The sequence below is a fragment of the Scyliorhinus torazame genome, chromosome 22 (genome assembly GCF_047496885.1).
Source record: "Scyliorhinus torazame isolate Kashiwa2021f chromosome 22, sScyTor2.1, whole genome shotgun sequence".
In the NCBI taxonomy this organism is placed as follows: Eukaryota; Metazoa; Chordata; class Chondrichthyes; order Carcharhiniformes; family Scyliorhinidae; genus Scyliorhinus; species Scyliorhinus torazame.
The window spans coordinates 12,882,303-12,907,930 of record NC_092728.1 but is presented as its reverse complement, the minus strand read 5'-3'; the positions used below and the strand labels follow the sequence as shown (position 1 = coordinate 12,907,930).

At 60.7% G+C, this 25,628-nt stretch overlaps 1 protein-coding gene across 1 annotated transcript in view; it reads left to right on the top strand.

Moving 5' to 3' along the window:
• The window catches only part of fgd1 (FYVE, RhoGEF and PH domain containing 1), a 138,216-nt gene that overhangs the window by 80,181 nt on the left and 32,407 nt on the right, over positions 1–25,628 (top strand). Inside the window, exons 13-16 of the mRNA XM_072489010.1 lie at positions 5,600–5,630; positions 6,986–7,084; positions 9,933–10,058; positions 22,012–22,170. Of these exons, the coding sequence (XP_072345111.1) occupies positions 5,600–5,630; positions 6,986–7,084; positions 9,933–10,058; positions 22,012–22,170 (415 nt within the window). The remainder of the gene's footprint in view (positions 1–5,599; positions 5,631–6,985; positions 7,085–9,932; positions 10,059–22,011; positions 22,171–25,628) is intronic.

The window sequence follows — 25,628 nt, the reverse complement described above, 5'->3', positions numbered from 1 at the left end:
CAGTAATATAACAGTATAAATAACAATGGCCAGTTTTATAAACAAGAAATAAATAATATATAAACAAAAACAAAACTAAATGGCAACTGCCTTGTCCCAGGTAAATAGTCTCCCAAAAATATGTTTAACAGTCCAATATACAATTATCTATAACAACAACCTATACATATTATACTTATATATTAACATCCCTGAGAATCCCTCTGGTCCCCCCCCCCCCGATCCTGGGCTGCTGCTGCTGTCTTCTTCTTTTCCATTCCCTCTATCTTTCTGTGAGGTATTCGACGAACGGTTGCCACCGCCTGGTGAACCCTTGAGCCGATCCCCTTAGGACGAACTTAATCCGTTCCAGCTTTATAAACCCTGCCATGTCATTTATCCAGGTCTCCACACCCGGGGGCTTGGCTTCCTTCCACATCAACAGTATCCTGCGCCGGGCTACTAGGGACGCAAAGGCCAAAACATCGGCCTCTCTCGCCTCCTGCACTCCCGGCTCTTCTGCAACCCCGAATATAGCCAACCCCCAGCTTGGTTCGACCCGGACCCCCACTACTTTTGAAAGCACCTTTGTCACCCCCACCCAAAACCCCTGTAGTGCCGGACATGACCAGAACATGTGGGTGTGATTCGCTGGGCTTTTCGAGCATCTTGCACACCTATCCTCTACTCCAAAAAATTTGCTAAGTCGTGTTCCAGTCATATGCGCCCTGTGTAACACCTTAAATTGTATCAGGCTTAGCCTGGCACACGAGGTCAATGAGTTTACCCTACTTAGGGCATCAGCCCACAGCCCCTCCTCAATCTCCTCCCCCAGCTCTTCTTCCCATTTCCCTTTCAGCTCGTCTACCATAATCTCCCCCTCGTCTCTCATCTCCCTATATATGTCTGACACCTTACCGTCCCCCACCCATGTCTTTGAGATCACTCTGTCCTGCACCTCCTGCGTCGGGAGCTGCGGGAATTCCCTCACCTGTTGCCTCGTAAAAGCCCTCAGTTGCATATACCGGAATGCATTCCCTTGGGGCAACCCATATTTTTCGGTCAGCGCTCCCAGACTTGCAAACGTCCCATCTACAAACAGATCTCTCAATTGTGTTACTCCTGCTCTTTGCCATGTTCCAAATCCCCCATCCATTCTCCCCGGAGCAAACCTATGATTATTTCTTATCGGGGACCACACCGAGGCTCCCGTCTTTCCCCTATGCCGTCTCCACTGTCCCCAAATTTTCAGAGTAGCCACCACCACCGGGCTTGTGGTGTATTTCTTCGGTGAGAACGGCAACGGCGCCGTCACCATGGCTTGTAGGCAAGTCCCCCTACAGGACGCCTTCTCCAATCTCTTCCACGCCGCTCCCTCCTCTTCTCCCATCCACTTACATACCATTGAGATGTTGGCGGCCCAGTAGTACTCACTCAGGCTCGGTAGCGCCAGCCCCCCCTATCCCTACTACGCTGCAAAAATCCCTTCCTCACTCTCGGGGTCTTCCCGGCCCACACAAAACTCATGATACTCTTCTCAATCCTTTTGAAAAAAGCCTTCGTGATCACCACCGGGAGGTACTGAAACACAAAGAGGAATCTCGGGAGGACCACCATTTTAACCGCTTGTACCCTCCCTGCCAGTGACAGGGATACCATGTCCCATCTCTTGAAGTCCTCCTCCATCTGTTCCACCAAACACGTTAAGTTTAACCTATGCAATGTACCCCAATTCTTGGCTATCTGGATCCCCAAGTAGCGAAAGTCCCTTGTTACCTTCCTCAGTGGTAAGTCCTCTATTTCTCTGCTCTGCTCCCCTGAATGCACCACAAACAGCTCATTTTTCCCCATGTTCAGCTTATATCCTGAAAATTCTCCAAACTCCCCAAGTATCCGCATTATCTCTGGCATCCCCTCCGCCGGGTCCGCCACATACACCAATAAATCGTCCGCGTAAAGAGATACCCGGTGTTCCTCTCCTCCCCTGAGTACTCCCCTCCACTTCCTGGAACCCCTCAATGCTATTGCCAGGGGCTCAATCGCCAGTGCAAACAATAATGGGGACAGAGGGCATCCCTGCCTCGTCCCTCTATGGAGCCGAAAATACGCAGACCCCCGTCCATTCGTGACCACGCTCGCCATCGGGGCCCTATACAGCAGCTGTACCCATCTAATATACTCATCTCCAAAGCCAAATCTCCCACCTCCCACACCTCCCACAAATAACCCCACTCCACTCTATCAAATGCGTTCTCGGCATCCATCGCCACCACTATCTCCGCTTCCCCCTCTGGTGGGGGCATCATCATTACCCCTAGCAGCCTCCGTATATTCGTATTCAGCTGTCTCCCCTTCACAAACCCAGTTTGGTCCTCATGGACCACCCCCGGGACACAATCCTATATCCTCATTGCCATTACCTTGGCCAGAATCTTAGCGTCTACATTTAGGAGGGAAATAGGTCTATAGGACCCGCATTGCAGCGGGTCTTTTTCCTTCTTTAGGAGAAGCGATATCGTTGCCTCTGACATAGTCTGGGGCAGCTGTCCCCTTTCCTTCGCCTCATTAAAGGTTCTCATCAGTACCGGGGCGAGCAAGTCCACATGTTTCCTATAAAATTCGACTGGAAATCCATCCGGTCCCGGAGCCTTCCCCGCCTGCATACTCCTAATTCCTTTCACTACTTCCTCTATCTCGATCTGTGCTCCCAGTCCCACCCTCTCCTGCTCCTCCACCTTAGGAAATTCCAGCCGGTCCAGGAAGCACATCATTCTCTCCTTCCCATCCGGGGCTGAACTTCGTATAATCTTTTATAGAATGCCTTGAACACTCCATTCACTCTCTCCGCTCCCCGCTCTATCTCTCCTTCCTCATCCCTCACTCCCCCTATTTCCCTCGCTGCTCCCCTTTTCCTCAATTGATGGGCCAGCAACCTGCTCGCCTTCTCCCCATATTCGTACTGTACACCCTGTGCCTTCCTCCACTGTGCTTCTGCTGTACCCGTTGTCAGCAAGTCAAATTCTACGTGTAACCTTTGCCTTTCCCTGTACAGTCCCTCCTCCGGTGCCTCCGCATATTGCCTGTCCACCCTCAGAAGTTCTTGCAGCAACCGCTCCCGTTCCCTACTCTCCTGCTTTCCTTTATGTGCCCTTATTGATATCAGCTCCCCTCTAACCACCGCCTTCAGCGCCTCCCAGACCACTCCCACCTGGACCTCCCCGTTATCATTGAGTTCCAAGTATTTTTCAATGCACCCCCTCACCCTTAGACACACCCCTTCATCTGCCATTAGTCCCATGTCCATTCTCCAGGGTGGGCGCCCTCCTGTTTCCTCCCCTATCTCCAAGTCCACCCAGTGTGGAGCGTGATCCGAAATGGCGATAGCCGTATACTCCGTCCCCCTCACCTTCGGGATCAACGCCCTTCCCAAAACAAAAAAGTCTATTCGCGAATAAACTTTGTGGACATAGGAGAAAAACGAAAACTCCTTACTCCTCGGTCTACTAAATCTCCACGGGTCTACTCCTCCCATCTGCTCCATAAAATCTTTAAGCACCTTGGCTGCAGCCGGCCTCCTTCCAGTCCTGGATCTCGACCTGTCCAGCCCTGGCTCCAGCACCGTATTAAAATCTCCCCCCATTACCAACTTTCCCACCTCTAGGTCCGGAATGCGTCCTAACATGCGCCTCATAAAATTGGCATCATCCCAGTTCGGGGCATATACGTTTACCAAAACCACCGTCTCCCCCTGTAGTTTGCCACTCACCATCACGTATCTGCCCCCGTTATCCGCCACTATAGTCTTTGCCTCGAACATTACCCGCTTCCCCACTAATATAGCCACCCCCCTGTTTTTCGCATCTAGCCCCGAATGAAACACCTGCCCAACCCATCCTTTGCGTAGCCTAACCTGGTCTATCAGTTTCAAGTGCGTCCCTTGTAACATAACCACGTCTGCCTTAAGTTTCTTAAGGTGTGCGAGTACTCGTGCCCTCTTTATCGGCCCGTTTAGCCCTCTCACATTCCACGTGATCAACCGGGTTGGGGGGCTTTTTACCCCCCCCCTTGTCGATTAGCCATCCCCTTTTTCCAGCTCCTCACCCGGTTCCCACGCAGCTGTGCTCCCCCCTCTCCCCAGCAGCAGCAGCCCAATAATTCCCCCCTCCCACCCCCCCCGCTAGATCCCCCACTAGCGTAGTTACACCCCCCATGTTGCTCCCAGAAGTCAGCAAACTCTGGCCGACTTCGGCTTCCCCCCGTGACCTCGGCTCGCACCGTGCGACGCCCCCTCCTTCCTGCTTCCCTATTCCCGCCATGATTATCATAGCGCTGGAACAAAGCCCGCGCTTCCCTTTTGGCCCCACACCCCATGGTCAACGCCCCATCTCCTCCACCTCCCTTCCTCCCTCCACCACCACCTGTGGAAGAGAGAAAAGTTACCGCATCGCAGGATTAATAACATAAGACTCATCTTTCCCCCCCTTTTTCCCCCCTCTTCACCCCCCATACTCGCCCCACCACTTTGTTTCAAACGTTCTTTTTTAGTAACCCGCTTATTCCAGTTTTTCTTCCACAATAAAAGTCCACGCCTCATCCGCCGTCTCAAAGTAGTGGTGCCTCCCTCGATATGTGACCCACAGTCTTGCCGGTTGCAGCATTCCAAATTTTATCTTCTTTTTGTGAAGCACCGCCTTGGCCCGATTAAAGCTCGCCCTCCTTCTCGCCACCTCCGCACTCCAGTCTTGATATACGCGGATCACCGCGTTCTCCCACTTACTGCTCCGAGTTTTCTTTGCCCATCTAAGGACCATCTCTCTGTCCTTAAAACGGAGGAATCTCACCACTATGGCTCTGGGAATTTCTCCTGCTCTCGGTCCTCGCGCCATCACTCGGTATGCTCCCTCCACCTCCAACGGACCCGCCGGGGCCTCCGCTCCCATTAACGAGTGCAGCATCGTGCTCACATATGCCCCGACGTCCGCTCCCTCCACACCTTCAGGAAGACCAAGAATCCTTAAATTATTCCTCCTCGCGTTATTCTCCAGCACCTCCAGCCTTTCCACACATCGTTTATGGTGTGCCTCGTGCATCTCCGTCTTCACCACCAGGCCCTGTATATCGTCCTCGTTCTCGGCTGCCTTTGCCTTCACGACCCGAAGCTCCCGCTCCTGGGTCTTTTGCTCATCCTTTAGCCCTTCGATCGCCTGTAGTATCGGGGCCAACAGCTCCTTCTTCATCTCCTTTTTAAGCTCTTCCACGCAGCGTTTCAAAAACTCTTGTTGTTCAGGGCCCCATGTTAAACTGCCACCTTCCGACGCCATCTTGGTTTTTGCTTGCCTTCCTTGCCGCTGCTCCAAAGGATCCACTGCAATCTGGCCACTCTCTCCTCCTTTTTCCATCCGTATCCAGGGGGGATTCCCTTCTGGTTCACCGCACAGTGCTTCTAGCCGTTAAAATTGCCGTTGGGGCTCTTATTAAGAGCCCAAAAGTCCGTTCCACCGGGAGCTGCCGAAACGTGCGACTTAGCTGGTCATCGCCGCACCCGGAAGTCCAAAAGGAAATGTTTATTAATGTTTAGAAGCAGATCCCTAACCAATGATTATCTACTTTCCCCTGGCAGAACGGAAGAGGAAAAGAAGGATTGGATTGAGGTAAATCTCCCTCTACACTGTCCCCATCAAACACTCCCAGGACAGGTACATCACGGGGTTAGATACAGAGTAAAGCTCCCCCTACACTGTCCCCATCAAACTCTCCCAGGACAGGTACAGCACGGGGTTAGATACAGAGTAAAGCTCCCTCTACACTGTCCCCATCAAACACTCCCAGGACGGGTACAGCACGGGGTTAGATACCGAGTAAAGCTCCCTCTACACTGTCCCCATCAAACACTCCCAGGAGAGGTATAGCACGGGGTTAGATACAGCGTAAAGCTCCCTCTACACTGTCCCCATCAAACACTCCCAGGACAGGTACAGCACGGGGTTAGATACAGAGTAAAGCTCCCTCTACACTGTCCCCATCAAACACTCCTAGGACAGGTACAGGACGGGGTTAGATACAGAGTAAAGCTCCCTCTACACTGTCCCCATCAAACACTCCTAGGACAGGTACAGCATGGGGTTAAATACCGAGTAAAGCTCCCTCTACACTGTCCCCATCAAACACTTCCAGGACAGGTATAGAACGGGGTTAGATACAGAGTAAAGCTCCCTCTACACTGTCCTCATCAAACACTCCCAGGGCAGGTACAGCCCGGGGTTAGATAGAGAGTAAAGCTCCGTCTACACTGTCCCCATCAAACACTCTCAGGACAGGTACAGCACTGGGTTAGATACAGAATAAAGCTCCCTCTACACTGACCCCATCAAACACTCCCAGGACAGGGACAGCACAGGGTTAGATACAGAGTAAAGCTCCGTCTACACTGTCCCCATCAAACACTCTCAGGACAGGTACAGCACGGGGTGAGATACAGAGTAAAACTCACTCTACACTGTCCCCAACAAACACTCCCAGGACAGGTACAGCACGGAGTTAGATACAGAGAAAGGCTCCCTCTACACTGTCCCCATCAAACACTCCCAGGACAGGTATAGCACGGGGTTAGGTACAGAGTAAAGCTCCCTCGACACTGTCCCCATCAAACACTCCCAGGGCAGGTACAGCACGGGGTTAGATACAGAGTAAAGCTCCCTCTGCACTGTCTCCATCAAACACTCCCAGGACAGGTACAGCACGGGGTTAGATACAGAGTAAAGCTCCCTCTACACTGTCTCCATCAAACACTCCCAGGACAGGTACAGCACAGGGTTAGATACAGAGTAAAGCTCCCTCTACACTGTTCCCATCAAACACTCCCAGGGCAGGTACAGCACTGGGTTAGATACAGAGTAAAGCACCCTCTACACTGTCCACAACAAACACTCCCAGGACAGGTACAGCACGGGGTTAGATACAGAGTAAAGTTGTAAACATTGAGCTTGTTACGACATCCTGTCACTAGGCGATCCAAGTCAGTATTCGGAAGCACGAGGAAACGCTGGAGAGCTGCACACTCCTCAGTGGATCATTCCGGGAAGAAGAGACACCCCCAGATTCACCGGTGAGTGAGAGTGAGCCTGGGCTTTATTGGTGCATCCAAAACGATAGCATCACCGACCGTGCGGAGCTCCCTCAGTACTGACCGTTCGACAGTGCGGCGCTCCCTCAGCACTGACCCTCTGACAGTGCGGCGCTCCCTCAGTACTGACCCTCCGACAGTGTGGCGCTCCCTCAGCACTGACCCTCCGACAGTGCGGTGCTCCCTCAGCACTGACCCTCCGACAGTGCGGCGCTCCCTCAGCACTGACCCTGCGACAGTGCGGCGCTCCCTCAGCACTGACCCTCCGACAGTGCGCCGCTCCCTCAGCACTGACCGTCCGACAGTGCGGTGCTCCCTCAGCACTGACCGTCTGACAGTGCGGTGCTCCCTCAGCACTGACCGTCTGACAGTGCGGTGCTCCCTCAGCACTGACCCTCTGGCAGTGCGGTACTCCCTCAGTAGTGACCATCCGACAGTGCGGCGCTCCCTCAGCACTGACCCTCCAACAGTGCGGTGCTCCCTCAGTACTGACCCTCCGACAGTGCGGCGCTCCCTCAGCACTGACACTCCGACAGTTCAACGCTCCCTCAGCACCGACCCTCCCACAGTGCGGCACTCCCTCAGCATTGACCCTCCGACAGTGCGGCGCTCCCTCAGCACTGACCCTCCGACAGTGCGGTGCTCCCTCAGCACTGACCCTCCGACAGTGCGGCGCTCCCTCAGCACTGACCCTGCGACAGTGCGGCGCTCCCTCAGCACTGACCCTCCGACAGTGCGCCGCTTCCTCAGCACTGACCGTCCGACAGTGCGGTGCTCCCTCAGCACTGACCGTCTGACAGTGCGGTGCTCCCTCAGCACTGACCCTCTGACAGTGCGGTGCTCCCTCAGCACTGACCCTCTGGCAGTGCGGTACTCCCTCAGTAGTGACCATCCGACAGTGCGGCGCTCCCTCAGCACTGACCCTCCAACAGTGCGGTGCTCCCTCAGTACTGACCCTCCGACAGTGCGGCGCTCCCTCAGCACTGACACTCCGACAGTTCAACGCTCCCTCAGCACCGACCCTCCCACAGTGCGGCACTCCCTCAGCATTGACCCTCCGACAGTGCGGCGCTCCCTCAGCACTGACCCTCCGACAGTGCGGCGCTCCCTCAGTACTGACCCTCCGACAGTTCAACGCTCCCTCAGCACTTACCCTCCGACAGTGCGGCGCTCCCTCAGCACTGACCCTCTGACAGTGCAGTGCTCCCTCAGCACTGACCCTCCGACAGTGCGGCGCTCCCTCAGCACTGACCCTCCGACAGTGCGGCGCTCCCTCAGCACTGACCCTCTGACAGTGCGGCGCTCCCTCAGCACTGACCCTCCGACAGTGCGGCGCTCCCTCAGCACTGACCCTCCGACAGGGCGGCGCTCCCTCAGCACTGACCCTCTGACAGTGCGGCGCTCCCTCAGCACTGACCCTCTGACAGTGCGGCGCTCCCTCAGCACTGACCCTCTGACAGTGCGGCGCTCCCTCAGCACTGACCCTCCGACAGTGCGGCGCCCCCTCAGCACTGACCCTCCGACAGTGCGGCGATCCCTCAGCACTAACCCTCCGACAGTGCGGCGCTCCCTCAGCACTGACCCTCCGACAGTCCGGCGCTCCCTCAGTACTGACCGTCCGACAGTGCGGCGTTCCCTCAGCACTGAACCTCCGACAGTGCGGCACTCACTCAGCACTTACCCTCCGACAGTGCGGCGCTCCCTCAGCACTGACCCTCCGACAGTGCGGCGCTCCCTCAGCACTGACCCTCCAACAGTGCGGCGCTCACTCAGCACTGACCCTCCGACAGTGCGGCGCTCCCTCAGCACTGACCCTCCGACAGTGAGGCGCTCCCTCAGCACTGACCCTCCAACAGTGCCGCGCTCACTCAGCACTGACCCTCTGACAGTGCGGCGCTCACTCAGCACTGACCCTCTGACAGTGAGGCGCTCCCTCAGCACTGACCCTCCGATAGGGCAGCGCTCCCTCAGCACTGACCCTCCGACAGTGCGGCGCTCCCTAAGCACTGACCCTCCAACAGTGCGGCGCTCCCTCAGAACTGACCCTCCAACAGTGCGGCACACCCTCAGCACTGACCCTCCGACAGTGTGGCGCTCCCTCAGTACTGACCCTCCGACAGTGCGGCGCTCCCTCAGCACTGACCCTCTGACAGTGCGGCGCTTCCTCAGCACTGACCCTCTGACAGTGAGGCGCTCCCTCAGCACTGACCCTCCGACAGTGCGGTGCTCCCTCAGCACTGCCCCTCCGACAGTGCGGCGCTCCCTCAGCACTGACCCTCCGACAGTGCGGCGCTCCCTCAGTACTGACCCCCCGACAGTGCGGCGCTCCCTCAGCACTGACCCTCCGACAGTGCGGTGCTCCCTCAGCACTGACCCTCCGACAGTGCGGCTCTCCCTCAGCACTGACCCTCCGACAGTGCGGCGCTCCCTCAGCACTGACCCTCCGAAAGTGCGGCGTTCCCTCAGCACTGACCCTCCGTCAGTGCGGCGCTCCCTCAGCACTGACCCTCCGACAGTGCGGCGCTCCCTCAGCACTGACCCTCCGACAGTGCGGCGCTCCCTCAGCACGACCCTCCGACAGTGCGGCTCTCCCTCAGCACTGACCCTCCGACAGTGCGGCGCTCCCTCAGCACTGACCCTCCGTCAGTGCGGCGCTCCCTCAGCACTGACCCTCCGACAGTGCGGCGCTCCCTCAGCACTGACCCTCCGACAGTGCGGCGCTCCCTCAGCACTGACCCTCTGACAGTGCGGCGCTCGCTCGGTATTGTTATTTGCGACGACTAGGTCGAGCCTGGGTTGGTAAATCTCTCGATCACGGATTGTCATTCAGAACACAGAGCTCGGGAAGAGAGCTCCCACCCCGATCCGGGAGAAGGAAGTCACTTTGTGTATGATTTGCCAGGAGCCATTCAACTCGATCACCAAACGTCGACATCACTGCAAAGCCTGTGGTCATGTGAGTAATCTGTCTGACGGCCTGTCCATATGCGGGCCTGGCCCCCGGCCCTGTCCAAACACGCAGCCTGCCCCCCGGCCCTGTCCATACACGCAGCCTGCCCCCCGGCCCTGTCCATACACGCAGCCTGCCCCCCGGCCCTGTCCATACACGCAGCCTGGCCCCCGGCCCTGTCCATACACGCAGCCTGCCCCCCGGCCCTGTCCATACACGCAGCCTGGCCCCCGGCCCTGTCCAAACACGCAGCCTGGCCCCCGGCCCTGTCCAAACACGCAGCCTGGCCCCCGGCCCTGTCCAAACACGCAGCCTGCCCCCCGGCCCTGTCCAAACACGCCGCCTGCCCCCCGGCCCTGTCCAAACACGCAGCCTGCCCCCCGGCCCTGTCCATACACACAGCCTGCCCCCCGGCCCTGTCCATACTCGCAGCCTGCCCCCCGGCCCTGTCCATACTCGCAGCCTGCCCCCCCGGCCCTGTCCATACACGCAGCCTGCCCCCCGGCCCTGTCCATACACGCAGCCTGCCCCCCGGCCCTGTCCAAACACGCAGCCTGCCCCCCGGCCCTGTCCAAACACGCAGACTGCCCCCCGGCCCTGTCCAAACACGCAGACTGCCCCCCGGCTCTGTCCATATCCGCAGCCTGCCCCCCACCGGCCCTGTCCAAACACGCAGCCTGCCCCCCGGCTCTGTCCATATCCGCAGCCTGCCCCACTGGCCCTGTCCATACACGCAACCTGCCCCCCGGCTCTGTCCATATCCGCAGCCTGCCCCCCGGCCTTGTCCATATCCGCAGCCTCCCCCAGTGGCCCTGTCCATATCCACAGCCTGCCCCCCCACCGGCCCCGTCCATATCCGCAGCCTGCCCACCGGCCCCATCCATATCCACAGCCTGCCCCCCACCAGCCCTGCCCATATCCGCAGCCTGCCCCCACCGGCCCCATCCATATCCACAGCCTGCCCCCCACCAGCCCCGTCCATATCCGCAGCCTGCCCCCCACCGGCCCCGTCCATATCCGCAGCCTGCTCCCCACCAGCCCCGTCCATATCCGCAGCCTGCCCCCCACCGGCCCTGCCCATATCCGCAGCCTGCCCCCCACCGGCCCTGCCCATATCCGCAGCCTGCCCCCCACCGGCCCTGTCCATATCCGCAGCCTGCCCCCCACCAGCCCCGTCCATATCCGCAGCCTGCCCCCCACCGGCCCTGTCCATATACGCAGCCTGCCCCCCACCGGCCCCATCCATATCCACAGCCTCCCCCAGTGGCCCTGTCCATATCCGCAGCCTGCCCCCCACCAGCCCTGCCCATATCCGCAGCCTGCCCCCCACCGGCCCTGTCCATATCCGCAGCCTGCCCCCCACCAACCCCGTCCATATCCGCAGCCTGCCCCCATCGGCCCTGCCCATATCCGCAGCCTGCCCCCCACCGGCCCTGTCCATATCCGCAGCCTGCCCCCCACCGGCCCCGTCCATATCCACAGCCTCCCCCAGTGGCCCTGTCCATATCCGCAGCCTGCCCCCCACCGGCCCTGCCCATATCCGCAGCCTGCCCCCCACCGGCCCTGCCCATATCCGCAGCCTGCCCACCACCGGCCCTGCCCATATCCGCAGCCTGCCCCCACCGGCCCTGCCCATATCCGCAGCCTGCCCACCACCGGCCCTGTCCATATCCGCAGCCTGCCCCCCACCAGCCCCGTCCATATCCGCAGCCTGCCCCCCACCGGCCCTGTCCATATCCGCAGCCTGCCCCCCACCGGCCCCGTCCATATCCACAGCCTCCCCCAGTGGCCCTGTCCATATCCGCAGCCTGCCCCCCACCGGCCCCGTCCATATCCGCAGCCTGCCCCCACCGGCCCTGTCCATATCCGCAGCCTGCCCCCCACCGGCCCCGTCCATATCCACAGCCTCCCCCAGTGGCCCTGTCCATATCCGCAGCCTGCCCCCCACCGGCCCTGCCCATATCCGCAGCCTGCCCCCCACCGGCCCCGTCCATATCCACAGCCTCCCCCACCGGCCCTGTCCATATCCGCAGCCTGCCCCCCACCGGCCCCGTCCATATCCACAGCCTCCCCCAGTGGCCCTGTCCATACTCGCAGCCTGCCCCCCGGCCCTGTCCATACTCGCAGCCTGCCCCCCCGGCCCTGTCCATACACGCAGCCTGCCCCCCGGCCCTGTCCATACACGCAGCCTGCCCCCCGGCCCTGTCCAAACACGCAGCCTGCCCCCCGGCCCTGTCCAAACACGCAGACTGCTCCCCGGCTCTGTCCATATCCGCAGCCTGCCCCCCACCGGCCCTGTCCAAACACGCAGCCTGCCCCCCGGCTCTGTCCATATCCGCAGCCTGCCCCACTGGCCCTGTCCATACACGCAGCCTGCCCCCCGGCCTTGTCCATATCCGCAGCCTCCCCCAGTGGCCCTGTCCATATCCACAGCCTGCCCCCCACCGGCCCCGTCCATATCCGCAGCCTGCCCCCACCGGCCCCATCCATATCCACAGCCTGCCCCCCACCAGCCCTGCCCATATCCGCAGCCTGCCCCCACCGGCCCCATCCATATCCACAGCCTGCCCCCCACCAGCCCCGTCCATATCCGCAGCCTGCCCCCCACCGGCCCCGTCCATATCCGCAGCCTGCCCCCCACCAGCCCCGTCCATATCCGCAGCCTGCCCCCCACCGGCCCTGCCCATATACGCAGCCTGCCCCCCACCGGCCCTGCCCATATCCGCAGCCTGCCCCCCACCGGCCCTGCCCATATCCGCAGCCTGCCCCCCACCGGCCCTGTCCATATCCGCAGCCTGCCCCCCACCAGCCCCGTCCATATCCGCAGCCTGCCCCCCACCGGCCCTGTCCATATACGCAGCCTGCCCCCCACCGGCCCCATCCATATCCACAGCCTCCCCCAGTGGCCCTGTCCATATCCGCAGCCTGCCCCCCACCAGCCCTGCCCATATCCGCAGCCTGCCCCCCACCGGCCCTGTCCATATCCGCAGCCTGCCCCCCACCAACCCCGTCCATATCCGCAGCCTGCCCCCACCGGCCCCGCCCATATCCGCAGCCTGCCCCCCACCGGCCCTGTCCATATCCGCAGCCTGCCCCCCACCGGCCCCGTCCATATCCACAGCCTCCCCCAGTGGCCCTGTCCATATCCGCAGCCTGCCCCCCACCGGCCCTGCCCATATCCGCAGCCTGCCCCCCACCGGCCCTGCCCATATCCGCAGCCTGCCCACCACCGGCCCTGCCCATATCCGCAGCCTGCCCCCACCGGCCCTGCCCATATCCGCAGCCTGCCCACCACCGGCCCTGTCCATATCCGCAGCCTGCCCCCCACCAGCCCCGTCCATATCCGCAGCCTGCCCCCCACCGGCCCTGTCCATATCCGCAGCCTGCCCCCCACCGGCCCCGTCCATATCCACAGCCTCCCCCAGTGGCCCTGTCCATATCCGCAGCCTGCCCCCCACCGGCCCCGTCCATATCCGCAGCCTGCCCCCACCGGCCCTGTCCATATCCGCAGCCTGCCCCCCACCGGCCCCGTCCATATCCACAGCCTCCCCCAGTGGCCCTGTCCATATCCGCAGCCTGCCCCCCACCGGCCCTGCCCATATCCGCAGCCTGCCCCCCACCGGCCCCGTCCATATCCACAGCCTCCCCCACCGGCCCTGTCCATATCCGCAGCCTGCCCCCCACCGGCCCCGTCCATATCCACAGCCTCCCCCAGTGGCCCTGTCCATATCCGCAGCCTGCCCCCCACCGGCCCTGCCCATATCCGCAGCCTGCCCCCCACCGGCCCTGCCCATATCCGCAGCCTGCCCACCACCGGCCCTGCCCATATCCGCAGCCTGCCCCCACCAGCCCTGCCCATATCCGCAGCCTGCCCCCACCAGCCCCGTCCATATCCGCAGCCTGCCCCCCACCAGCCCCGTCCATATCCGCAGCCTGCCCCCCACCGGCCCTGCTCATATCCGCAGCCTGCCCACCAACGGCCCTGCCCATATCCGCAGCCTGCCCCCACCGGCCCTGCCCATATCCGCAGCCTGCCCACCACCGGCCCTGCCCATATCCGCAGCCTGCCCCCACCAGCCCCGTCCATATCCGCAGCCTGCCCCCCACCGGCCCTGTCCATATCCGCAGCCTGCCCCCCACCGGCCCCGTCCATATCCACAGCCTCCCCCAGTGGCCCTGTCCATATACGCAGCCTGCCCCCCACCGGCCCCATCCATATCCACAGCCTCCCCCAGTGGCCCTGTCCATATCCGCAGCCTGCCCCCCACCAGCCCTGCCCATATCCGCAGCCTGCCCCCCACCGGCCCTGTCCATATCCGCAGCCTGCCCCCCACCAACCCTGTCCATATCCGCAGCCTGCCCCCCACCGGCCCTGTCCATATACGCAGCCTGCCCCCCACCGGCCCCATCCATATCCACAGCCTCCCCCAGTGGCCCTGTCCATATCCGCAGCCTGCCCCCCACCAGCCCTGCCCATATCCGCAGCCTGCCCCCCACCGGCCCTGTCCATATCCGCAGCCTGCCCCCCACCAACCCCGTCCATATCCGCAGCCTGCCCCCACCGGCCCTGCCCATATCCGCAGCCTGCCCCCCACCAACCGTCCATATCCGCAGCCTGCCCCCACCGGCCCTGTCCATATCCGCAGCCTGCCCCCCACCAACCCTGCCCATATCCGCAGCCTGCCCCCCACCGGCCCTGACCATATCCACAGCCTGCCCCCCACCGGCCCTGCCCATATACGCAGCCTGCCCCCCACCAGCCCCGTCCATATCTGCAGCCTGCCCCCCACCGGCCCCGTCCATATCCGCATCCTGCCCCCCACCGGCCCCGTCCATATCCGCAGCCTGTCCCCACCGGCCCTGTCCATATCCGCAGCCTGCCCCCCACCGGCCCCGTCCATATCCACAGCCTGCCCCCCACCGGCCCTGTCCATATCCGCAGCCAGCTCCACAGGCCCTGTCCATATCCGCAGCCTGCCCCCCACCGGCCCCGTCCATGTCCGCAGCCTGCCCCCCTCCGGCCCTGTCCATGTCCGCAGCCAGTCCCACCGGCCCTGTCCATATCCGCAGCCTGCCCCCCACCGGCCCCGTCCATATCCGCAGCCTGCCCCCCACCGGCCCTGTCCATATCCGCAGCCTGCCCCCCACCGGCCCCGTCCATATCCGCAGCCTGCCCCCCACCGGCCCCGTCCATATCCGCAGCCTGTCCCCACCCGCCCTGTCCATATCCGCAGCCTGCCCCCCACCGGCCCCGTCCATATCCGCAGCCTGCCCCCCACCGGCCCTGTCCATATCCGCAGCCAGCCCCACCGGCCCTGTCCATATCCGCAGCCAGCCCCACCGGCCCCGTCCATATCCGCAGCCTGCCCCCCACCGGCCCTGTCCATATCCGCAGCCAGCCCCACCGGCCCTGTCCATATCCGCAGCCTGCCCCCCACCGGCCCTGTCCATATCCGCAGCCAGCCCCACCGGCCCCGTCCATATCCGCAGCCTGCCCCCCACCGGCCCTGTCCATATCCGCAGCCTGCCCCCCAGTGGCCCCGTCCATATCCGCAGCCTGCCCCCCACCGGCCCCGTCCATATCCGCAGCCTGCCCCCCAGTGGCCCTGTCCATATCCGCAGCCTGCCCCCCAGTGGCCCCGTCCATATCCGCAGCCTGCCCCCCACCGGCCCTGTCCATATCCGCAGCCTGCCCCCCAGTGGCCCTGTCCATATCCGCAGCCTGCCCCCCAGTGGCCCTGTCCATATCCGCAGCCTGCCCCCCACAGGCCCTGTCCATATCCGCAGCCTGCCCCCCACAGGCCCTGTCCATATCCGCAGCCTGCCCCCCACCGGCCCCGTTCATATCCGCAGCCTGCCCCCCGGCCCTGTCTCAAATACAGCTCGGCCTTCACATCGAGAGCGGCAGAATGGCAAAGCAGGGAGTACGGAATACTGTGCACTGTCCCGTCTCCCTATCCCACACGGAATACTGTGCACTGTCCCGTCTCCCTATCCCACACGGAATACACAGCACTTTCCCATCTCCGTATCCCACACGGAATACTGTGCTCTGTCCCGTCTCCCTATCCCACACGGAATACACAGCACTTTCCCATCTCCGTATCCCACTCGGAATACTGTGCACTTTCCCATCTCCGTATCCCACTCGGAATACTGTGCACTGTCCCGTCTCCGTATCCCACAAGGAATACTGTGCACTGTCCCGTCTCCCTATCCCACTCGGAATACTGTGCATAGTTCCAGTCTCCGTATCCCACAAGGAATACTGTGCACTGTCCCGTCTCCCTATCCCACTCGGAATACTGTGCATAGTTCCAGTCTCCGTATCCCACACGGAATACTGTGCACTGTCCCGGCTCCCTATCCCACTAGGAATACTGTGCATAGTTCCAGTCTCCGTATCCCACTCGGAATACTGTGCACTGTCCCGTCTCCGTGTCCCACTCGGAATTCTGTGCACTGTCCCGTCTCCGTGTCCCACTCGGAATACTGTGCACTGCCCCGTCTCCGTATCCCACTTGGAATACTGTGCATTGTCCCTCCTCCGTATCCCACTCGGAATTCTGTGCACGGTCCCGTCTCCGTATCCCACTCAGAATACTGTGCACTGCCCCGTCTCCGTATCCCACTCGGAATGCTGTGCACAGTTCCAGTCTCCGTATCCCATTCGGAATACTATGCACTGTCCCGTCTCCCTATCCCACTCACAATTCTGTGCACGGTCCCGTCCCCGTATCCCACTCGGAATACTGTGCACTATCCCGTCTCCGTATCCCACTCGGAATACTGTGCACAATTCCAGTGTCCAATCACCACCTGTAGCCCAGCAGAAAACAGCATTTCATCAATTCATTGGCCTTCAACCAACTAATTGAACCAAATCCGTCCAATCTCTCGGGTGCCAAAAAGTCTGAGTTTTTCTTTCAGGAGCTAAAGCTCAGGGGGAGTGGGGAGAATGTGGGACTCGCTCCCACGGGGAATGGGGAGAATGCGGGACTCGCTCCCACGGGGAGTGGGGAGAATGTGGAACTCGCTCCCACGGGGAGTGGGGAGAATGTGGGACTCGCTCCCACGGGGAATGGGGAGAATGCGGGACTCGCTCCCACGGGGAGTGGGGAGAATGTGGAACTCGCTCCCACGGGGAGTGGGGGGAATGTGGGACTCGCTCCCACGGGGAGTGGAGAGAATGTGGGACTCGCTCCCACGGGGAGTGGGGAGAATGTGGGACTCGCTCCCACGGGGAGTGGGGAGAATGTGGGACTCGCTCCCACGAGAAGTGGGGAGAATGTGGGAATCGCTCCCACGGGGAGTGGGGAGAATGTGGGCTCGCTCCCACGGGGAGTAGGGAGATTGTGGGACTCGCTCCCAAGGGGAGTGGGAGAATGTGGGACTCGCTCCCACGGGGAGTGGGGAGAATGTGGGACTCGCTCCCACGGGGAGTGGGGAGAATGTGGGACTCGCTCCCACGGGGAGTGGGGAGAATGTGGGGCTCGCTCCCACGGGGAGTGGGGGGAATGTGGGACTCGCTCCACGGGGAGTGGGGAGAATGTGGGAATCTCTCCCATAGGGAGTGGGGAGAATGTGAGACTTGCTCCCACGGGGACTGGGGAGAATGTGGGAATCGCTCCAATGGGGAGTGGGGGGTATGTGGGACTCGCTCCCACAGGGAGTGGGGGGAATGTGGGACTTGCTCCACGCGGAGTTGGGAGAATGTGGGACTCGCTCCCACGGGGAGTGGGGGGTATGTGGGATTCGCTCCCACGGGGAGTGAGGAGAATGTGGGACTCGCTCCCACGGGGAGTGGGGAGATTGTGGGACTCGCTCCCACGGGGAGTGGGGAGAATGTGGGACTCGCTCCCACGGGGAGTGGGGAGATTGTGGGACTCGCACCCACGGGGAGTGAGGAGAATGTGGGACTCGCTCCCACAGGGAGAGAGGAGAATGTGGGACTCACTCCCACGGGGAGTGGGGAGATTGTGGGACACGCTCCCACGGGGAGTGAGGAGAATGTGGGACTCGCTCGCACGGGGAGTGAGGAGAATGTGGGACTCGCTCCCACGGGGAGTGGGGAGAATGTGGGACTCGCTCCCACGAGAAGTGGGGAGAATGTGGAAATCGCTCCCACGGGGAGTGGGGAGAATGTGGGACTCGCTCCCACGGGGAGTGGGGAGATTGTGGGACTCGCTCCCACGGGGAGTAGGGAGATTGTGGGACTCGCTCCCACGGGGAGTGGGGGGAATGTGGGACTCGCTCCACGGGGAGTGGGGAGAATGTGGGAATCTCTCCCATAGGGAGTGGGGAGAATGTGAGACTCGCTCCCACGGGGAGTGGGGAGAATGTGGGGCTCGCTCCCACGGGGAGTGGGGGGAATGTGGGACTCGCTCCACGGGGAGTGGGGAGAATGTGGGAATCTCTCCCATAGGGAGTGGGGAGAATGTGAGACTCGCTCCCACAGGGACTGGGGAGAATGTGGGAATCGCTCCAATGGGGAGTGGGGGGTATGTGGGACTCGCTCCCACAGGGAGTGGGGGGAATGTGGGACTTGCTCCACGCGGAGTGGGGAGAATGTGGGACTCGCTCCCACGGGGAGTGGGGGGTATGTGGGATTCGCTCCCACGGGGAGTGAGGAGAATGTGGGACTCGCTCCCACGGGGAGCGGGGAGATTGTGGGACTCGCTCCCATGGGGAGTGAGGAGAATGTGGGACTCGCTCCCACGGGGAGTGAGGAGAATGTGGGACTCGCTCCCACGGAGAGTGGGGAGAATGTGGGACTCGCTCCCACGGGGAGTGGGGAGAATGTGGGAATCGTTCCCACGGGGAGTGGGGAGAATGTGGGGCTCGCTCCCACGGGGAGTGGGGGGAATGTGGGACTTGCTCCACGCGGAGTGGGGAGAATGTGGGACTGGCTCCCACGGGGAGTGGGAAGAATGTGGGAATCGCTCCCACGGGGAGTGGGGAGAATGTGGGATTCGCTCCCACATGGAGTGAGGAGAATGTGGGACTCGCTCCCGCGGGGAGTGAGGAGAATGTGGGACTCGCTCCCACGGGGAGTGAGGAGAATGTGGGACTCGCTCCACGGGGAGTGGGGAGAATGTGGGAATCTCTCCCATAGGGGAGCGGGGAGAATGTGGGACTCGCTCCCACGGGGAGTGGGGAGAATGTGGGACTCGCTCCCACGGGGAGTGGGGAGAATGTGGGACTCGTTCCCACGGGGAGCGGGGAGAATGTGGGACTCGCTCCCACGGGGAGTGGGGAGAATGTGGAACTCGCTCCCACGGGGAGTGGGGGGAATGTGGGACTCGCTCCCACGGGGAGTGGGGAGAATGTGGGTCTCGCTCCCACGGGGAGTGGGGAGAATGTGGGACTCGCTCCCACGGGGAGTGGGGAGAATGTGGGTCTCGCTCCCACGGGGAGTGGGGAGAGTGTGGGACTCGCTCCCACGGGGAGTGGGGAGAATGTGGGACTCGCTCCCACGGGGAATGGGGAGAGTGTGGGACTCGCTCCCACGGGGAGTGGGGAGAATGTGGGACTCGCTCCCACGGGGAGTAGGGAGATTGTGGGACTCGCTCCCACGGGGAGTGGGGGGAATGTGGGACTCGCTCCACGGGGAGTGGGGAGAATGTGGGAATCTCTCCCATAGGGAGTGGGGAGAATGTGAGACTCGCTCCCACGGGGAGTGGGGAGAATGTGGGGCTCGCTCCCACGGGGAGTGGGGGGAATGTGGGACTCGCTCCACGGGGAGTGGGGAGAATGTGGGAATCTCTCCCATAGGGAGTGGGGAGAATGTGAGACTCGCTCCCACAGGGACTGGGGAGAATGTGGGAATCGCTCCAATGGGGAGTGGGGGGTATGTGGGACTCGCTCCCACAGGGAGTGGGGGGAATGTGGGACTTGCTCCACGCGGAGTGGGGAGAATGTGGGACTCGCTCCCACGGGGAGTGGGGGGTATGTGGGATTCGCTCCCACGGGGAGTGAGGAGAATGTGGGACTCGCTCCCACGGGGAGCGGGGAGATTGTGGGACTCGCTCCCATGGGGAGTGAGGAGAATGTGGGACTCGCTCCCACGGGGAGTGAGGAGAATGTGGGACTCGCTCCCACGGAGAGTGGGGAGAATGTGGGACTCGCTCCCACGGGGAGTGGGGAGAATGTGGGAATCGTTCCCACGGGGAGTGGGGAGAATGTGGGGCTCGCTCCCACGGGGAGTGGGGGGAATGTGGGACTTGCTCCACGCGGAGTGGGGAGAATGTGGGACTGGCTCCCACGGGGAGTGGGAAGAATGTGGGAATCGCTCCCACGGGGAGTGGGGAGAATGTGGGATTCGCTCCCACATGGAGTGAGGAGAATGTGGGACTCGCTCCCGCGGGGAGTGAGGAGAATGTGGGACTCGCTCCCACGGGGAGTGAGGAGAATGTGTGACTCGCTCCCACGGGGAGGCGGGAGATTGTGGGACTCGCTCCCACGGGGAGTGAGGAGAATGTGGGACTCGCTCGCACGGGGAGTGAGGAGAATGTGGGACTCGCTTCCACGGGGAGTGGGAAGAATGTGGGACTCGCTCCCACGGGGAGTGAGGAGAATGTGGGACTCGCTCCCACGGGGAGTGAGGAGAATGTGGGACTCGCTCCCACGGGGTGTGGGGAGAATGTGGAACTCGCTCCCACGGGGAGTGAGGAGAATGTGGGACTCGCTCCCACGGGGAGTGAGGAGAATGTGGGACTCGCTCCCACGGGGAGTGAGGAGAATGTGGGACTCGCTCCCACGGGGAGTGGGGAGAATGTGGGACTCGCTCCCACGGGGAGTGGGGAGAGTGTGGGACTCGCTCCCACGGGGAGTGGGGAGAATGTGGGACTCGCTCCCACGGGGAGTGGGGAGAATGTGGGACTCGTTCCCACGGGGAGCGGGGAGAATGTGGGACTCGCTCCCACGGGGAGTGGGGAGAATGTGGAACTCGCTCCCACGGGGAGTGGGGGGAATGTGGGACTCGCTCCCACGGGGAGTGGGGAGAATGTGGGTCTCGCTCCCACGGGGAGTGGGGAGAATGTGGGACTCGCTCCCACGGGGAGTGGGGAGAATGTGGGTCTCGCTCCCACGGGGAGTGGGGAGAGTGTGGGACTCGCTCCCACGGGGAGTGGGGAGAATGTGGGACTCGCTCCCACGGGGAATGGGGAGAGTGTGGGACTCGCTCCCACGGGGAGTGGGGAGAATGTGGGACTCGCTCCCACGGGGAGTGGGGAGAGTGTGGGACTCGCTCCCACGGGGAGTGGGGAGAATGTGGGTCTCGCTCCCACGGGGAGTGGGGAGAATGTGGGACTCGCTCCCACGGGGAGTGGGGAGAATGTGGGTCTCGCTCCCACGGGGAGTGGGGAGAGTGTGGGACTCGCTCCCACGGGGAGTGGGGAGAATGTGGGACTCGCTCCCACGGGGAATGGGGAGAGTGTGGGACTCGCTCCCACGGGGAGTGGGGAGAATGTGGGACTCGCTCCCACGGGGAGTGGGGAGAGTGTGGGACTCGCTCCCACGGGGAGTGGGGAGAATGTGGGACTCGCTCCCACGGGGAGTGGGGAGAGTGTGGGACTCACTCCCACGGGGAGTGGGGAGATTGTGGGACTCGCTCCCACGGGGAGTGGGGAGAATGTGGAACTCGGTCCCACGGGGAGTGGGGAGAATGTGGGACTCGCTCCCACGGGGAGTGGGGAGAGTGTGGGACTCGCTCCCACGGGGAGTGGTTGTGGTGAATCGAGTCGATGTGTTTCAGGGGGGAGGGGGGAAACTGGGTCACAGGAGGGAGAAATGAATACAAGGAGATGCGGGCCGGGGGCGATATGGAGTGGGGGGTGTGGGAGGATTCCGGTGTGGGAGCATGAACATCGGCACAGATCAGGGGGCCTGAATGGCCTGTTTCTGGGATGTAAGATTTTGCGGAATACTGTTCGAGTTCTGATTGGCCGTCTCTCTTCAGGTCGTCTGTGGAAAATGTTCCGAATTCCGGGCTCGCCTGGTCTATGACAACAATCGGTCGAACCGTGTGTGCCGGGATTGCTACACGGCCCTGCACGGATCACCAGGCAGTCCCTCCCACCAGTCATCCTACACCCACAGAAGGAGGTCAATCCTCGAGGTGAGAAATACTCCCCACTGCTACCAGGCACGGAGTGAACCTCCCCGTACCCCCATCAAACACTCCCCGGACAGGGACAGCACGGGGTTAGATACAGAGTAAAGCTCCCACTACACCGTCCCCATCAAACACTCCCCGGACAGGGACAGCACGGGGTTAGATACAGAGTAAAGCTCCCTCTACACTGTCCCCATCAAACACTCCCAGGACAGGTGCAGCACGGGGTTAGATACAGAGTAAAGCTCCCTCTACACCGTCCCCATCAAACACTCCCCGGACAGGGACAGCACGGGGTTAGATACAGAGTAAAGCTCCCTCTACACTGTCCCCATCAAACACTCCCAGGACAGGTGCAGCACGGGGTTAGATTCAGAGTAAAGCTCCCTCTACACTGTCCCCATCAAACACTCCCAGGACAGGTACAGCACGGGGTTAGATACAGAGTAATGCTCCCTCTACACTGTCCCCATCAAACACTCCCAGGACAGGTGCAGCACGGGGGTAGATACAGAGTAAAGCTCCCTCTACACTGTCCCCGTCAAACACTCCTAGGACAGGTACAGCACGGGGTTAGATACAGAGTAAAGGTCCCTCTACACTATCCCCATCAAACACTCCCAGGACAGTTACAGCACGGGGTTAGATACAGAGTAAAGCTCCCTCTACACTGTCCTCTTCAAACACTCCCAGGACAGGTACAGCACTGTGTTAGATACAGAGTAATGCTTCCTCTACAATGTCCCCATCAAACACTCCCAGGACAGGTACAGCACGGGGTTAGATACAGAGTAAAGCTTCCTCTACACTGACCCCATCAAACACTCCCAGGACAGGTACAGCACAGGGTTAGATACAGAGTAAAGCTCCCTCTACACTGTCCCCATCAAACACTCGCAGGACAGGTACAGCACGGGGTTAGATACAGAGTAAAGCTCCCTCTACACAGTCCCCATCAAACATTCCCAGGACAGGTACAACACGGGGTTAGATACAGAGTGAAGCTCCCTCTACACTGTCCCCATCAAACACTCCCAGGACAGGTACAGCACGGGGAAAGATACAGAGTAAAGCTCCCTCTACACTGTCCCCATCAAACACTCCCAGGACAGGTACAGCACGGGGTTAGATACAGAGTAAAGCTCCCTCTACACTGTCCCCATCAAACACTCCCAGGACAGGTACAGCACGGGGTTAGATACAGAGTAAAGCTCCCTCTGCACTCTCCCCATCAAACACTCCCAGGTCAGGAACAGCACAGGGTTATATACAGAGTTAAGGTCCCTCTACACTGTCCCGATCAAACACTCCCAGGACAGGTACAGCACGGGGTTAGATACAGAGTAAAGCTCCCTCTACACTGTCTACATCAAACACACCCAGGACAGGTACAGCACGGGGTTAGATACAGAGTAAAGCTCCCTCTACACTGTCCCCATCAAACACTCCCAGGACAGGTACAGCACGGGGTTAGATACAGAGTAAAGCTCCCTCTACACTGTCCCCATCAAACACTCCCAGGACAGGTACAGCACGGGTTGAGATTCAGAGTAAAGCTCCCTCTACACTGTCCCCATCAAGCACTCCCAGGACAAGTGCAGCACTGGGTTAGATACAGAGTAAAGCTCCCTCTACACTGTCCCCATCAAACACTCCCAGGACAGGTACAGCACGGGGTTAGATACAGAGTAAAGCTCCCTCTACACTGTCCCCATCAAACACTCCCAGGACAAGTGCAGCACTGGGTTAGATACAGAGTAAAGCTCCCTCTACACTGTCCCCATCAAACACTCCCAGGACAGGTACAGCACGGGGTTAGATACAGAGTAAAGCTCCCCCTACACTGTCCCCATCAAACACTCCCAGGACAGGTACAGCACGGGGTTAGATACAGAGTAAAGCTCCCTCTACACTGTCCCCATCAAACACTCCCAGGACAGGTACAGCACGGGGATAGATCCAGAGTAATGCTCCCTCTACACTGCCCCCATCAAACACTCCCAGGACAGGTACAGCACGGGGTTAGATACAGAGTAAAGCTCCCTCTACACTGTCCCCATCAAACACTCCCAGGACAGGTACAGCACGGGGATAGATACAGAGTAAAGCTCCCTCTACACTGTCCCCATCAAACACTCCCAGGACAGGTACAGCACGGGGTTAGATACAGAGTAAAGCTCCCTCTACACTGTCCCCATCAAACACTCCCAGGACTGGTACAGCACGGGGTTAGATACAGAGTAAAGCTCCCTCTACACTGTCCCCATCAAACACTCCCAGGACAGGTACAGCACGGGGTTAGATACAGAGTAAAGCTCCCTCTACACTGTCCCCATCAAACACTCCCAGGTCAGGAACAGCACAGCGTTATATACAGAGTAAAGCTCCCTCTACACTGTCCCCATCAAACACTCCCAGGACAGGTACAGCACGGGGATAGATCCAGAGTAAATCTCCCTCTACACTGCCCCCATCAAACACTCCCAGGACTGGTACAGCACGGGGTTAGATACAGAGTAAAGCTCCCTCTACACAGTCCCCATCAAATACTCCCAGGACAGGTACAGCACGGGGTTAGATACAGAGTAAAGCTCCCTCTACACTGTCCCCATCAAACACTCCCAGGACAGGTACAGCACGGGGATAGATACAGAGTAAAGCTCCCTCTACACTGTCCCCATCAAACACTCCCAGGACAGGTACAGCACGGGGTTAGATACAGAGTAAAGCTCCCTCTGCACTGTCCCCATCAAACACTCCCAGGACAGTGACAGCACGGGGTTAGATACAGAGTAAAGCTCCCTCTACACTGTCCCCATCAAACACTCCCAGGACAGGTACAGCACGGGGTTAGATACAGAGTAAAGCTCCCTCTACACTGTCCCCATCAAACACTCCCAGGACAGGTACAGCACGGGGTTAGATACAGAGTAAAGCTCCCTCTACACTGTCCACATCAAACACTCCCAGGACAGGTACAGCACGGGGTTAGATACAGAGTAAAGCTCCCTCTACACTGTCCCCATCAAACACTCCCAGGACAGGCACAGCACGGGGTTAGATACAGAGTAAAGCTCCCTCTACACTGTCCCCATCAAACACTCCCAGGTCAGGAACAGCACAGGGTTATATACAGAGTAAAGCTCCCTCTACACTGTCCCCATCAAACACTCCCAGGACAGGTACAGCACGGGGTTAGATACAGAGTAAAGCTCCCTCTACACTGTCCACATCAAACACACCCAGGACAGGTACAGCACGGGGTTAGATACAGAGTAAAACTCCCTCTACACTGTCCCCATCAAACACTCCCAGGTCAGGAACAGCACAGGGCTATATACAGAGTAAAGCTTCCTCTACACTGTCCCCATCCAACACTCCCAGGACAGGTACAGCACGGGATTAAATACAGAGTAAAGCTCCCTCTACACTGTCCACATCAAACACTCCCAGGACAGGTA